General features: G+C 32.3%; 1 protein-coding gene and 2 non-coding genes across 3 annotated transcripts; 2 read left to right on the forward strand and 1 right to left on the reverse strand.

Moving 5' to 3' along the window:
• Positions 1 to 238: 238 nt before the first annotated feature.
• On the reverse strand, positions 239 to 3,094 carry LOC149509326 (cytochrome b6). The gene is made up of 2 exons (XM_089757741.1): positions 2,694 to 3,094; positions 239 to 1,869 (listed from the first exon to the last, which is right to left on the reverse strand). The coding sequence occupies exons 1-2, from the start codon at positions 2,697 to 2,699 to the stop codon at positions 1,228 to 1,230; spliced, it is 648 nt and encodes a 215-aa protein (XP_089613867.1). The 5' UTR covers positions 2,700 to 3,094; the 3' UTR covers positions 239 to 1,227.
• A 10,204-nt stretch (positions 3,095 to 13,298) lies between these two features.
• On the forward strand, positions 13,299 to 13,372 carry TRNAP-UGG (transfer RNA proline (anticodon UGG)). The gene has a single exon. It is a non-coding gene; the product is annotated as a tRNA-Pro (tRNA).
• A 189-nt stretch (positions 13,373 to 13,561) lies between these two features.
• On the forward strand, positions 13,562 to 13,635 carry TRNAW-CCA (transfer RNA tryptophan (anticodon CCA)). The gene has a single exon. It is a non-coding gene; the product is annotated as a tRNA-Trp (tRNA).
• The last annotated feature ends 3,339 nt before the right edge of the window (positions 13,636 to 16,974 follow it).

The following is a 16,974-nucleotide window of genomic DNA, read 5'->3' on the forward strand; positions in this document are numbered from 1 at the left end:
GAAATACCATTCAGGTAATATTTCCAAAGGAGTTGCAAATGGATCCGCGGGTTCACCAATCATTGAAGGTTCTAGAACCGCTAAGCCTACGTTACAAGCAATAGTACCGAGAATTACTACTGGAAAAATATATAAAAGATCATTGGGCCATGCGGGTTCCCCATAATAATTATGACCCATACCTTTAGCTAATTTAGCTCTTAATACAGGATCGTTCAAGTCAGGTTTTTTTGTTATTAGGATAGGTGAATTTTTCTAGATCCATCCCCCGAAGGAACCGGACATGATAATTTTTCATCATCCGGCTCAAGCAAAAATCAATCGAATCAAATGGATACAAACGGATACATATAAAATGAATCTATATGTTATCCACACATATATGAATGATTTCATATGTAAGAAAAAAGTTACCTGATTCCATTTTACGAAGTTGCAACTATACATTCCAAGGAATGCCATTTTTACAGGTAAATGCTCAATACCCAAGTAGGCGTACAAAGTTGATCGTGATCAAGTGCTTTCTGGGTCGTCTTAGGCCTTGCGATTCACCTTTATCCCAAAAATATATCGAGATTTTTTACATACAAAGGATTTACTTGTTACTAATATAGTCTAGCCTTTGCTCTTCTTTAGATCCCTTGTTTCACTCCGATAGTATAATAATAATAAATCGGGTCGATGCAGAAGAAATGAATGTATTTTCATACTATTAAGATAAGAAAGTAAAAAAAAAATAAAAATAAATAAATAAAATCTAATTTGCATTATGCCAAATCACTTATTCTACTGGATCTTACGGAGCCCTGTTCATACACGACATCGTCAGGTCTGATCATAGAAAAGATTCTCTTCAAGCGAACCAGCCTATCCTTTGTATGGGGCTTACACGGTGGTTGGAACAAAGACACATTTGGTTGTGAATTCCAATGTAGCAGATAAAGGCATATTTCTGCATGGCCCAATCAATAGTTCAAGTCACACACTCCCATAATCCATTTTCTCTTCGGGGAATTCCCTTCAACTATTCATGTCATATCAAATAAATAATAGAATATTGTGGAGTTGAAAGGAAATATCCAAATACATGTCTTATTTTTTTTTTTTTTTCAACAATCCATATTTGTAGCAATGAAATACTATTGTTCCTCCCCCAAGTAATAAGATAAATGATTGGCAAGTAATAAGATAAATGATTGGTTACAATATAGCTATGGTCTATATTCTCTATAAAGGACCAGAAATGCCTTGCTTACGTATCATTAGGAAATGCATTAACATAAATACAGCAGTAAGAAGGGGTAATACAAAAGTGTGTAAACTATAAAAACGGGTCAAAGTGGATTGTCCCACACTAGCACTTCCACGCAATAACTCTACCAAAGGCGATCCTATTACCGGAATAGCTTCCGGAACGCCTGTTACGATTTTGACTGCCCAATAACCAATTTGGTCCCAAGGTAAGGAATAACCTGTTACACCAAAAGATGCAGTCAACACAGCCAGAACCACGCCTGTAACCCAAGTCAATTCGCGAGGTTTTTTAAAACCACCAGTGAGATAGACACGAAATACGTGCAGGATCATCATTAAGACCATCATACTTGCCGACCATCGATGAACTGATCGGATTAACCAACCAAAGTTAGCTTCAGTCATTATGTATTGAACAGAAGTAAAAGCCTCAGTAACGGTTGGACGATAGTAAAAAGTCATAGCAAATCCTGTAGCTACTTGTACCAAAAAACAAGTAAGCGTAATTCCTCCTAGACAATAAAATATGTTAACATGAGGAGGAACATATTTACTAGTTATATCATCTGCAATCGCCTGAATCTCGAGGCGTTCTTCGAACCAATCATAGACTTTATTGAGATAGGTAAACCAAGAGGACTCCCCCCCTGAGAACCGTATATGAGAATTTCATCTCGTACAGCTCAAACAAAAACACCCAAATAATAGCTGAAACGGATATGGAATAGAAAGTTTGAAACTTCTTAATCTTTTCATTCAATTTTATCTGAAGACACAAAAGAGTAAAAATCCGAAAGCTCTTTTTTGTAGTTGTAATTATAATGCCAAAAAATCAAGTCGGCGCATTCGTCTTTATGTTGATCAGGCCTCTTGAATCTTCTATTTACCTACTTATTTCTTTTCTTTTTCTTTGCTTTGATTTGTTATTTATATGGAATGTGGCTTTATTCTTGTTTTCTTTATTTTTAATAGGAATTCTCTTGTTAAGACCCTATGAATCAATTGAAACTTCAGATTCATACCAGAACCGCGATGATTCAATAAAACCTTCAAACTAAGTCCAAAGATTCTTTGAGTAAGAATTATTGGATCATCACTTATTCAATGAATAGAATAGATATAATAAATAAAAATACAAAGAAAAGAAAGGTTTGTCCTTTGATCAAAATAAGCATAAACTAAATGAGAGTTTGAAAGAAGAAAAAATTTCTCGATTTATAAATAAAAAACCTCTTTCTTTGAAAATTTTTTTTTTTTTTGAGTCCGGCCGCGAGGTTTGAATATTAAGTATGAATCATAGTTCGAATACTTCGTGATCCATTTCATATATTCCGTGCTCCAGATACTAGAATGGCTATCCGACGGGATAAAACTATCTCGATCAAGAGGACAGACCCATTTTCTGTACTATCAATAGGATCAATTATAACAAGTCACACACTCATATTCCGGAAATACAGAAACAAAAAAAATTTCGCGGTCGAACTACCAAAATAGAATGGGCTAAAAAAAATCCGAGAACTAAAAGTTTCACTTTTTGTATTGAAAAGCGAGGCTTCGTGGTTCTTGTGAATCTAATTCAGCGAAATTCCATCCAGTAAAACGGAAGAATTATAAATCTCCAAAATAATAGATAAGAATATCGAAAATAAAGCCATTGCGACACCCATCAAAGGAGTCGTTCCCCATCCAGGAGCTACTTTACCATATTCCGAATTCAATGGTTTCAAAAAATCCCCTACAACAGTTCGTCTTGGACCAGATCTAGAACTACCCTCAACGGTTTGTGTAGCCATAAATCTTATTTTGTATTCAGTGAGATCTGTTGACTTTGTATATCATTCCGCTGTAAATAAACGATCTTATCATAGATCCATTGTGATCTTGAAATTATATTTATATTTATATTATTTATATTTATATTTATATATATTATTTATATAATTATATAATAATGGAAACAGCAACTTTAGTCGCCATCTCTATATCTGGTTTACTTGTAAGTTTTACTGGGTACGCCTTATATACTGCCTTTGGGCAACCCTCTCAACAATTAAGGGATCCATTCGAGGAACACGGGGACTAATTGAAGTAATGAGCCTCCCAATATAATATTGGGAGGCTCATTACTTCAATTGAGATAATGAAAAATCATTTCATTTTTTTAGTTGGAACTTTAGGCGGTTCTCGAAAAAAGATAGCGAAAAAAATTATCCCTAGAGTAGATACTAAGAGGAATGTATAAACCAATGCTTCCATAAATTCGATCGTGGTTTACAATTATAGCTTCCGTACCTATTTATTTAGAATCATCTCCCGAATAAAATAACGAAAGAACAAGAATCAAAGAAAAGGCAGCGATTTTAATCAAGATTTTTACAGCAGCCTATGTCAAATCACAAACAGAAAATAGAAGCGAAAAATAACAAAGCAATCTTGCATCAGACTACTTGTCTTCTTGTAGTTGGATCTCCAAGTTTTTGGAATGCTCCAAATTCCACTTGAGCATCCAAATCTGGATCAATACCGGCAAAAACATCTCTGAACAGGGTTCTAGCACCATGCCAAATGTGTCCGAAGAAGAAAAGCAAAGCAAACGAAGCATGCCCAAAAGTAAACCAACCCCTTGGACTGCTACGAAAAACACCATCGGATTTCAAAGTAGCACGATCTAATTCAAAAATTTCACCCAATTGAGCACGTCTAGCATATTTTTTCACAGTAGCAGGATCACTATAACTCACTCCATTGAGTTCGCCACCATAGAACTCAACAGTTACACCTACTTGTTCGACACTATACTTCGATTCTGCCCTTCTAAAAGGAACATCCGCTCTAACAATTCCGTCTCCGTCTACCAAAACAACCGGAAATGTTTCAAAAAAAGTAGGCATACGACGTACAAAAAGTTCACGCCCTTCTTTATCTCTAAAGATAGGGTGTCCTAACCACCCAACGGCTATTCCATCCCCGTTGTCCATTGAACCCGCTCTGAATAATCCTCCTTTTGCCGGATTATTGCCAATGTAATCATAAAAAGCTAATTTTTCAGGAATTTTAGACCAAGCTTCTGATAAACTTTGATTTTCGGCTAACCCAGCACTAACCCTTCGATATATTTCTTGCTGGAAGTATCCTTGATCCCATTGATAACGAGTAGGACCAAATAATTCGATGGGGGTAGTTGCTGAACCATACCACATAGTTCCAGTAACAACAAAAGCTGCAAAAAAGACAGCAGCTATACTACTGGAAAGGACGGTTTCAATATTTCCCATACGTAATCCTTTGTATAAACGTTGGGGCGGACGGACACTAAGATGGAATAAGCCCGCTAATATGCCCAATGTCCCTGCTGCAATATGATGAGAGGCTATTCCTCCCGGAACAAAAGGATCAAAACCTTCCACGCCCCACGCTGGATTTACAGGTTGTACCTTTCCGGTTAGTCCATAAGGGTCGGACACCCATATTCCAGGACCATACAATCCTGTTACATGAAATGCGCCAAAGCCAAAGCAAGCCACTCCTGAGAGAAATAAATGAATTCCAAAAATCTTGGGCAAATCCAAAGAGGGTTTTCCTGTGCGCTCATCACAAAAAATTTCTAGATCCCAATATACCCAATGCCAGATAGCTGCCAAGAAGCACAAGCCAGAAAACACAATATGTGCTCCGGCCACACCTTCGTAACTCCAAATACCCGGATTTGTTATAGTCCGCCCCGTAATACTCCAACCGCCCCATGAATTGGTTATTCCTAAACGAGTCATGAAGGGTATAACGAACATACCTTGTCTCCACATTGGATCAAGAACGGGATCGGAGGGATCAAAAACAGCTAATTCATATAGAGCCATTGAACCGGCCCAACCAGCAACCAGAGCTGTATGCATTATATGAACAGAAAGCAAGCGACCGGGATCATTCAATACGACAGTATGAACACGATACCAAGGCAAACCCATGGAAATACCCCTTTATCAAATCAACGAAAAATAGACACTATGTAACTTTATTGCATTGGAATACCTCCCCTTTTCGGTGGATTCTTTCGGAGAGAAAGGATTAATGTTTGTTCTATTCCATTAGTAATAAGGGAAGAATTCGGCTCAGAAGAAAAAAGAGAAGCAGATCTATTCTATACTCGATAAGTATCAATACGCAATGGGGGTTGATCCTATTTTTTATGAATGAATGCATCCCTATTTGTTCATCATTCAAAGGACCTATTCGTAAGAATTCTCTTTCATTCATTCCGCCTTTCTTTATTTTATGGCCTTAGTCTATCTATGTATAAAATATGATAAAGGCCCATATTATTAAGACCATTATTACATATTATTAAGATAAGACCATTATTACGTATTACATTACGTATTACGCTTCCACAATCAAAGTGAAATATAATATTACATATTATAATATTACATATTATTAAGATAAGACCATTATTACGTATTACATTACGTATTACGCTTCCACAATCAAAGTGAAATATAATATTACATATTATAATATTACATATTATTAAGATAAGACCATTATTACGTATTACATTACGTATTACGCTTCCACAATCAAAGTGAAATATAATATTACATATTATTAAGATAAGACCATTATTACGTATTACATTACGTATTACGCTTCCACAATCAAAGCGAAATATAATTTTACATTCTTTTTACTTTATGCCTGTTGGTATTCCAAAAGTTCCTTTTCAAGTTCCGGGAGATAACGATGCAAGCTGGGTTGACATATAGTGCGACTTGTCAAATATATTGGGTCATATGGGATTCCCCCGTTCTCTCGCCCGATCGAGATATCCCCTGTTTCGCCCCAAAAAGATTGATTGAATTATCAAAAATTTGTAGCGGGAAGTGTAATGAAGTGCAATTAGAGATCCATTTCATGGGGGTGTATCCAGATTAATATTTTCAATTAGAATGATTTATGGTTGGCTTGGTTGGACTGATAAAATGAAGTATCCAGGCTCCGTTTAGAAAAAACCCAATTGGTAATATATTTATGATTACCACCTATATCATAATCATAATTTTTCTTTTTTTTTTTAATTATAAATAAGAGCGATTTCAAACTGTTAATCAATCGAATAATATGGGAAATACGTTGAATATTTGGCGAAAAACATGAAAGAAAAAGGAATTAAATTAAAATAAAAAAAGGAAATGAAATCATAGCAAAAAGACGTGGTATTGGGTCATTTGTCCTATATGTGCAAATAAAAATCGGGCAGATCTTTACTCGGAGTAGAGCATAAACCTAAAAAAATTGAATAAAAAATTGACGAACCCCATTCAGGAACAAGAAAATGACATCGTGATTTGGATTGAATCGCAATGAAAAAAAAATGGATCAATGAAAAGTTTGTGCAATAAGTTTAGCGAATTTTTTCTATATTATAGGAAAACGGGCCAAAACTCATCTTTCTTTAATTTAATTTTAAATTTCATTTTATTTAAAAAATGTAAGAAAAAGCCCCTTCATTAGAAATTAGAAGTTAGAAAGGTCCGACTAGAAAAAACAAAGGATGGCTGGAATCTACACATTGATTTTTTTTCGCAATTTTTGTTGAACCGTATGCATCAAAAGGTGCCTGTACGGCTACTAAGGGATACAATTTTATCCTAATCAACCGAATTTATCGAGAAAGATTGCTTTTTTTGGGCAAAGAGCTTGATATCCAGACCTCGAATCAACTTGCGGGTATTATGATCTATCTCAGTATAGAGAGTAATAGCCGAGACCTGTTTTTTTTTATAAACTCTCCTGGCGGAGGGATAGTATCTGGATTATCTCTTTTTGATACTATGCAAGCAGTGGAACCAGATGTGCATACACTAGCCATGGGATTGACCGCTTCAATCGCAGCTTTTCTCTTGGTCGGAGGAGAAATTACCAAACGCAGAGCATTCCCTCACGCTCGGCGCCAATGAGTTTTTTTTTTTTATTATTGATGGAAAGAAAAAAGAAGACTATGCCTTCGCCATATGAAATATGAATTAGTAAGTAATAATAGCATGGCACTTTGAATTCGATATGAAATTTTTTTTTTATTTCTTTTTTTTTTTTTCAAAAAAAAATATTAGATTATGTATCGAAAGAGTAGTATGAGAGAAGGGGCATTTCCAATTTGATCTTAGCTATCGTGGGCCCATCTCAGGCGTCACAAACTTTTTTTCTTTTCCTACCAGAGGCTATTAACAATATTTATGTTATGAAAGAGTACGAAAAAAAAAAAGACTATTTTTTTTCTTTCTTTTTTTTTTTTCAAAAAAAAAAAGAAACTTTGGGATTGCTGAATCACAGACGAAATAAATATATAAAGCAACGGAGCCATCATAGTATTTTTAAACTTTTCCGAAAAAAAAAGAAAAAGAAGGATGGTAATTGGATTATTTATTAATCTGGGTCTAATAGACTCTATATTTTCTCTTTTTTTCGATGAAAGAAAAAAGAGAATTCCATTGTAAAGCCGTATGCAATTGTAAAGCCGTATGCAATGCGCAAAAAATGCCTGTACGGTTGTTCAATTCTATAGCTATTCTTCTCGCCTCATTATGTGAGTTAGAAGTATGTTATATCATCAGGGTAATGATCCATCAACCTATTAGTATGCTTAAGGATGATGGCTTCAAAGACTGGGTCATGGAAACAGACGAAGTAATGAAAATGCAAGAAGACATCATAGAGGCTTATGTACAAAGAACGGGCCAGCCCCGATGGGTTATAAACAAAGACATGGAAAGAGATAATTTTATGTCAGCAAAAGAAGCCAAAGATCATGGAATTGTGGATCATATAGTGCGTACAGAATCGAGACCTATAGTGAATGAAAAACCTATAGTGAATGAAAAACCTATAGTGAATGAAAAACCTATAGTGAATGAAAAACCTATAGTGAATAACAAACCTATAGTGAATGAAAAACCTATAGTGAATGAAAAACCTATAGTGAATGAAAAACCTATAGTGAATGAAAAACCTATAGTGAATAACAAACCTATAGTGAATAACAAACCTATAGTGAATAACAAACCTATAGTGAATAAAAAATGGAGACTAGTTAACGACAATGGCAATGGAAGACCACCATTTGACGACAATGGCAATGGAAGACCACCATTTGACGACAATGGCAATGGAAGACCACCATTTGACGACAATGGCAATGGAAGACCACCATTTGACGACAATGGCAATGGAAGACCACCATTTGACGACAATGGCAATGGAAGACCACCATTTGACGACAATGGCAATGGAAGACCACCATTTGACGACAATGGCAATGGAAGACCACCATTTGACGACAATGGCAATGGAAGACCACCATTTGACGACAATGGAACACCATTTAATTTTGATTTAGATTGATTTAATCCCTCTTATTCCTTTCCTTCTTTTTCTCTTTAATAGATTAATATTTTATTAATCTATTAAAGAGAAAAAGAAGTAATTCATAATCATCTGGTTAGGATCGATCTAAACCAGTCTATTATGTATATGATTGTATATGATTCAGCATGCCAACTATTAAACAACTTATTAGAAATGCAAGACAGCCAATTAGAAATGTCACGAAAGCCCCTGCTCTTCGGGGATGTCCTCAGCGCCGAGGAAGATGTACTAGGGTGTATGTGCGACTTGTTCAGATCATGGGCTGAGAAAAAGGAAACAATTTTTCAGTATCAACGATCAGTACCAGTGAATAGAATGGGGTTCTTCCGTTCACTATCTAAAAAAGATAGATCTACCATATCCTTCTATTGTGTATGAAATTTATGGTTTCCATTGGCGCAAATCCAATCTTGGAATTTTTTAAAAATTCCCCATTGGTAGCAAATGCTTATCCATTAAGCGGGGAAAATCCTATTTAAAAAGCAAAAAGATTATGCTTCGACTCTTGCAAAGAACGGACTAACAGGGTCAGCTACCCAATTAATCCTCCTAATTACATACCGTTACTGTATAAGATAGATCTCGTTGTGAAAGATCTATTACTGAAAAATTTATGAGTAGAGCCGAAGAGTGTGAACTGTACAAGTTACCAATTAAATGTTAAATGAAGGAATGAGCTCCGGTGTATAGAGGGGACCTCACCGTTTAAGAAGTAACCATAGAAACGATGGAACCCACTATTTATTTATCCATTTCTATTTACTCCTTTATTTTAGTTAATATGCTTTTTTTGATACCTAGTATCAATACAATTTCTTATTTCAAGGCGAAATGAAATGCCTAGAAAAAAGGAAAAATCGTGGGCGGGACGGTTATAGTAGCAAAAGCCATTGGAATTTTTATTTTATACATTGGAAGAATCCGTTTTGTTATTAATAGACTAGAAAAGAATAACTGAAAGAAAGAATTAGTTATTCATCAAAATTTCTTTTATTCAATGACCAGAATGAAAGAGGGATATATAGCTCGGAGACAAAGAGTAAGAGCTTTGGTTTCGGCTGATCGGGATAGAGATAGGAAAAAAAGATATTTTCGTCGTTTGTGGATCACTCGAATAAATGCAGGAATTCGAGGAATGGGGGTATCCTATAATTATAGTAGATTAATAAAAAATCGGTACAAGAAACAGTTGCTTCTTAATCGTAAAATACTTGCACAAATAGCTATCTCAAATAGGAATTGTCTTTATATGATTTCCAACGAGATTATAAAATAAGGAGATCGGAAGGAATCCACCGAAATGCTTTAAATGAAATGGGGTTCCCTCGAGAATGAACTCGAGGGAGGTAGAGTAGAAATTAATATGATAAAAAAATTCTGATAAGGTCATCAAAACAAGAAAACAAGATGAGCGAAGACGCTCAATAAAAAAAAAAAAAATTTATTTTTCTTCCCCAACCCGATTCGATTCTTTTATTTATTTCTTTTTTCTTACGACACGACAATTTTGATTATCAGATTTTTTGAATAAAGCATCAGTCTACGTTTGATAATTTTGAGTCAATTGAAGGGTAAGCCTATTTATTTCTGGTTCTAAGAGCAGTAGTTCTAGCGGTCGACTCTCTTCTTTCAAATCGTTTCTCATTTCTGGTTCTAGTTCTAGCGGTCGACTCCCTTCTTTCAAATCGTTTCTCATTATTAATAAAGGGTAACGAAGATAAAATACGAGCTTGTTTTATAGCAATAGTAATTAATCGTTGTTGTTTTAAAGTCAATCTATTTACTCGCCTAGATAAGATTTTTCCTTGTTCACTAATAAATCGACTAATTAAACTCATGTTTCTATAATCAATTCGATCCCCCGATTGGATCGGGGGCAAACGCCTACGAAAAGATCGCTTGTATTTATCCATCATTTCTTTATTCCTTATTTCTAAAAATAATCCTATCCTATCCTTTTCTAAAATCCTATTTTGATCGGATCAAATTCAAATTATAGAATTAATAGAATAAATACGATTTGCTTTGTTTTTTTTATTATTGTATTATTTATTTATTATTTATTTCTTATTTATTTGTTTATTTTATTAGTTTATTTTAATTATTTATTTATTATTTATTTGTTTATTTTATTAGTTTATTTTATTATTATATTATTTATAGATATTTATTTAAATATAATTTCATATTTTAATATATTTAATATATAAATATAATTTCATATTTTAATATATTTAATATATAAATATAATTTCATATTTTAATATATTTAATATATAAATATAATTTCATATTTTAATATATTTAATATATAAATATAATTTCATATTTTAATATATTTAATATATAAAATATAAATATAATTTAATATTTTAATATATTTAATATATAAATATAATTTAAATAAATATCTATAACTGTGATAATACATAAATAATAAATAAATATAATTTATAAATATATATAAATATAATTTCATATTTTAATATATTTAATATATAAAATATAAATATAATTTAATATTTTAATATATTTAATATATAAATATAATTTAAATAAATATCTATAACTGTGATAATACATAAATAATAAATAAATATAATTTATAAATATATATAGAACCGACACGAAAATAATAAATAATTAATAAAATAAGAAATAAATAATGAAATATAGTAATAAATACAAAATATAGTAATAACTAAAAAATATAGTAATGAATAAATCATACAATATAATAAATAATACAATATTAACAATATTAAAATTAACAACAATATTAAAATTAACAATATTAAAATAATCATTATGCACGAATAGAAAATAAAAAAAAAAATAGTTAGTGATATTAAAAATCTAATTCCTAATCAATGAAAATCCAACTCCTAATCATTCGAAGACTGTAAACTAAAAATCATTCGAAGACGGTAAACTAAAAAAATAAATAATTGACTCGAGAATAAAGAAAAAAATTATTAAAAAAATAAGAACTAAATAAAAAATAGAATAAAAAAAAATAAAAGAATATTGATACAATCATATACCAGGTTAAAAAGGTTAAAAATTTATTAACGTGCATATCGAATAATTTAAAACTAAAAACTTCACTTTAAAAAGAAAGCGTGGAATAGACAAGGAAATACAAATATAGACTAATATATAAATAAAATATTTGTTATATATTAGTTATATATTATATCTAACTAATTATATACTTAATATTACTTAATATATTATATAATATATATTATTATACCTGAATACCTAATGTCCTATTTTCTCATACTAAATACCTAATGTTACCTAAATACCTAATGTCCTATTTTCTCATATTCTCGGGAAGGGTTGACATACGAGTACTTGATTCGATTTATTTCTTTATCTCCCCGTGAATTGTATGTTTGTAACAATAGGAACAGAATTTCTTCAATTCCAATCGACTAGGCGTATTGTGTCGATTTTTTTGAGTAATATACCTGGAAATGCCCGTTGATTCCTTATTAACGACGTTTCGAACACAACTGGTACATTCCAAAATAATCGTTACTCGGACATCTTTACTCTTGGCCATGAACCCCCTTTGAGTTTTTAATTCACCCAACTCTTCTATTTTCCGATCAAAAGTGAAGAAGAAAGGAATGAAAATAAATAAATAAAAGTTGCTAACTCAAAACCAAATCCTGAAAGATTTCGTTGCAATCAATTGCAATCAATATAGTAAATCAATATGTATTATACTAATAGTAAATAAGTAATACAATGATTTCTAACTCGATTTAGAATCACAGTACGGTATTTTCTTTAAGTATCTTGTAGGATACTGTTGTTCCAGCCACATTTCTCTTTTCGCTCTACTAGTAATTTAATTGGAGCTTGAACCCAAGTTTTGTTGAGGTTCAATCCACTTTTTTCGTTCTACCTTCCTTATTTATTTTATATAATTCTTATATAATTAGAATTCTAAAAAAACTAAATAGAATTATTTCTTATATAATTAGAATTCATTTCTTATATAATTATAATTCTAAAAACAACTAAAGTCAAGGGGGGGCGAGAGATTAGTCACAGATATTTGATTGTATATCGATCTAATCTTTTTCACCCCGTCCCGCGACAATAACTAGAATTAAAAAAAAGGGAATGTTAACGCATCCGGGAAGAAACGATTGATCTCTATCAATAAACCCGCTAAAGAACCGAACCAGAGAGTACTTAGTACCGGTGCTACGGAAAGATATGTTTTTAGATCTCGCATTTAAAATCCTCCTTCTTTATCGTATTACATACATTATGGTAATACATATATAATCACATGTATGTGTGGTTAAAGACCACTTGTATTTGTATATTTGTACCCGGAATTCCTAATTCAAAATTAAAATTTAAATGTACAATGATTCGATAGATAAGATTTTCCTTTTCTTAAAACAGCAAAATAGGTCCCTTTCTGCCTGAGAATTCCCGCCAAAAAGATTCATTTATTATTCATTATATGGTTGTTATATGATATGAGACCAAAAAGAGGAAATGGAAAGATAATTTTTGTATATCAATAGATGAAATAAGGGTGTGGAAAACAAGACAGGGATTCTCTACAATAACATCGTAGGCCAATTGAAAGGGATGTAGCGCAGCTTGGTAGCGCGTTTGTTTTGGGTACAAAATGTCACGGGTTCAAATCCTGTCATCCCTACCTATTACTTCTCCTTTGAGCAGTAAGGAGGGAGCCATTTTAGTTTTAGATTGATTAAAATTAAGCATACATAATCTATCATTTTCTCATATTATATATGATATATGATAGTATAGGTGTGCACGATGTATTGGGGTTATAAAATAAAAGAATCCTCTTTTTTACAGTCTTATTTATTATGATAAGAAAGCGCTCTTAGTTCAGTTCGGTAGAACGTGGGTCTCCAAAACCCAATGTCGTAGGTTCAAATCCTACAGAGCGTGATTCCGCTCTTGTTAAGTCGAAAATTACACCGAACTGAAAAAAAAAAAAAAAAAAAAAAAATTGAACAGCAATTCGAATTTGACCTCCTTGAATTAAATTAATTAAATTAAAATTAAAGGGGTCAGTCAAAAAAAGAGATGTTAATTAATCAAAGGTCCAACTGATCACCACGTATGTATTGTAAATATGCGGTTACGAATAATCCAGCCAAAGTAATAGGAATTAGACCTAAGACGATTCCAAATAGAAAAACTTCAATCATTTCAATTTATTTGAAAGGAGAAAAAGAAAGGTAATATCTATCCCTAAATATTAATCTCTATTGCCCATGAATATCAATAACTAATAATTGATAATTAACACGGTAAGGAACTATAGAATATATGGAATAGGACAGAAAACTTTGTTTTTATTAATTGTTCGTTCATTCAATTAATTTTCAAATAAGTCGTATCTTACTCAGACCAATAAATAGAGCTGAGGTTATAGTTAAAGCCGCTAGTAAAAAACCGAAATAACTAGTTAGAGTAGGCATGAAGGAGCTAAATGAAATATGTTCTTTTTATACATATGTTTATAAAGCACTTACCTAAGTTTCAATTTTTAAAAGAGACGGGGATAAGCAAAAATACCAATTGAAAGAATAAGTTCAATTGAAATTTTTTGATTCATCAATCATTCTAAACGGTATTCACAAAAATAGAGCGGCAGGACAAGAGTAGAAAAGAAAAAGAAATAGATTCATCATCTTTGTAGTTAGGTCAAGAAAAAACCTTTGGATCTAATACAAGAATACAAGAAAGGCCGCCTCACAAATATTGATTAGTAGAATTTTTTTTTTATTCCTTGCTCTTTTTTTTATCTATATCTAATACTATCGACTACTCTTACTTGTTACTAGACGACTAAGCAATTCCTTAAAATAAAAAAAGGAGGGCTTACAACAAAAAACAAAACCTCTTATGCAATTACGAAAAAAAGTCAATTTTTAGATTTCGCATCTAATTGACTTGCGGAAATATGATAATTTCCTTCATGAATTATTATAAACTTGTTGGATTCACGGGTTACCTGATCTTCCGTTTCTAGCCCCAAACCAATAATAGAATCCCCTATATTATATTCCAGGAATTTGAGGAATTTTCTATCGCATGATACGTGGTTATACATCGACAAGCAAGAAGAAGAAAGAAATTATCTAGCACTTCATGTCGATATACTGTTTGAAATTGCGTTGCTGTGTCAGAAGAAGGATAGCTATACTGATTCGGTATACTCTAAAAATACCTTTGGTACAATATTGACGATCTCACAAAGATTGAATTTCAGTGAATTTCCGTTTACTGATCTCATCTTTTACGGAATCGATCCCCTACAAGAATATGCGGAGCTCAGCATGTCTGGAAGCACAGGAGAACGTTCTTTTGCTGATATTATTACCAGTATTCGATACTGGATCATTCATAGTATTACTATACCTTCCCTATTCATTGCGGGTTGGTTATTCGTCAGCACAGGTTTAGCTTATGATGTGTTTGGAAGCCCTCGTCCAAACGAGTATTTTACAGAGAGCCGACAAGGAATTCCATTAATAACCGGCCGTTTTGATTCTTTGGAACAACTCGATGAATTTAGTAGATCTTTTTAGGAGGACCCAATGACCATAGATCGAACCTATCCAATTTTTACAGTGCGATGGTTGGCTGTTCACGGACTAGCTGTACCTACCGTTTCTTTTTTGGGGTCAATATCAGCAATGCAGTTCATCCAACGATAAACCTAATCCGAATTAATTATAGAGCTATGACACAATCAAACCCGAACGAACAAAATGTTGAATTGAATCGTACCAGTCTCTACTGGGGGTTATTACTCATTTTTGTACTTGCTGTTTTATTTTCCAATTATTTCTTCAATTAAGAAAAAAAGAGTAGTAGAATACTAAATAATAGTAGGAATTCTCTTATCCCATTCGGAAGGATTGCATCTCATAATTATCTATGACTGTTTATGTCTTTAGCATGACCACTTGATGAAATGTGGAGGGAAGCGGGATAAATGGCCGATACTACTGGAAGGATTCCTCTTTGGATAATAGGTACGGTAACTGGTATTCCTGTGATCGGTTTAATAGGTATTTTCTTTTATGGTTCATATTCTGGATTGGGTTCGTCCCTGTAATATGTAATAATGGGATGAACTAAGTTATAGGCATGAAAGTGTAAGAACTCAACGGGGCCCGCCTCCTCTTTCTTTGTCTGATTCGCGAGGAGGGGTCCCGTTGAATTCTTAATGATCATAATATTTTGTTCGTATAAATATAAATGACAACAAATAGATCACTTTTTCCGATGATGTTTTTGAAAAATGAACTCGATTAATTGATTCATAGCATCTGTTCTTCGATAGTATCTATCGATACTTTCAAGGTTAGAAGAAAAAAAGGAATCACTCAATTTCCTTTTCCTGGATGACACAATCACAATATATATTTAATTTTAATATTTAATTTTTTTTAATATTTAATTTTAATATTTTAATATTTAATTTTAATATTTCTTTTTTTTTTCTGTCGACCAGATATCAAGCAAACCCTTTCTAGACTAGTCTAACCTTACTCTATTTATTTTAGTATTTCATCAAAGTTTGAAATTTTTTTATAAGTTCATCGCCTTGCTTCTATTTTATATTTATAAAAAAAAGGATTCCTTCTCTTTTTTTTGGTTGTCCATTACTTATTATATTATATTATACTTATTTATACTTATACTTATTTTATACTTATTTATACTTATTTTATACTTATTATATTATCCTTATTACTTATTCGATTACTTTATTACTTATTCTATTATCTATTATAATCTATTATCTATTATAAGTAAATCTAAAAAAATAAAGGGTTCTGAAAAATCTGGAAAAATATAAACTAAGAATAGAAATCTTTGACGAATGGGATCCGGAATTGTTATTATTTCGACACAAGAAAAGGAATTTTACACATCCTTTTCTTGTGCCGAAGGCTAGGAAGACGAAGAATACTCCCTGTAATTATTTGTTCCCCTCATTTATCCTTCCTTTCTATTCTCCGCTTACTTATCTTATGTTTAGTATCTAATCAAATTGAATTTAGAAAACAAAACCCATTCTGTGACATTTCAATCTGACAATAGGGATATAATTACACCCCTCCCATTTAGATTGAAAAAAGAAAAGAAGGGGTAAAGACAAATAGTCTTCTTCACAATATACAGATTTTGAATGCGGTAAAAGTAATTCCTAGAGAAAGAATATAAACAAGCAAAAGACTTTTCATACTTTTTTCATCATACCTAACC

Source organism: Durio zibethinus, unplaced genomic scaffold (assembly GCF_047325235.1).
Source record: "Durio zibethinus cultivar Kanyao isolate XHJ-2024 unplaced genomic scaffold, ASM4732523v1 HiC_scaffold_195, whole genome shotgun sequence".
Lineage (NCBI taxonomy): Eukaryota > Viridiplantae > Streptophyta > Magnoliopsida > Malvales > Malvaceae > Durio > Durio zibethinus.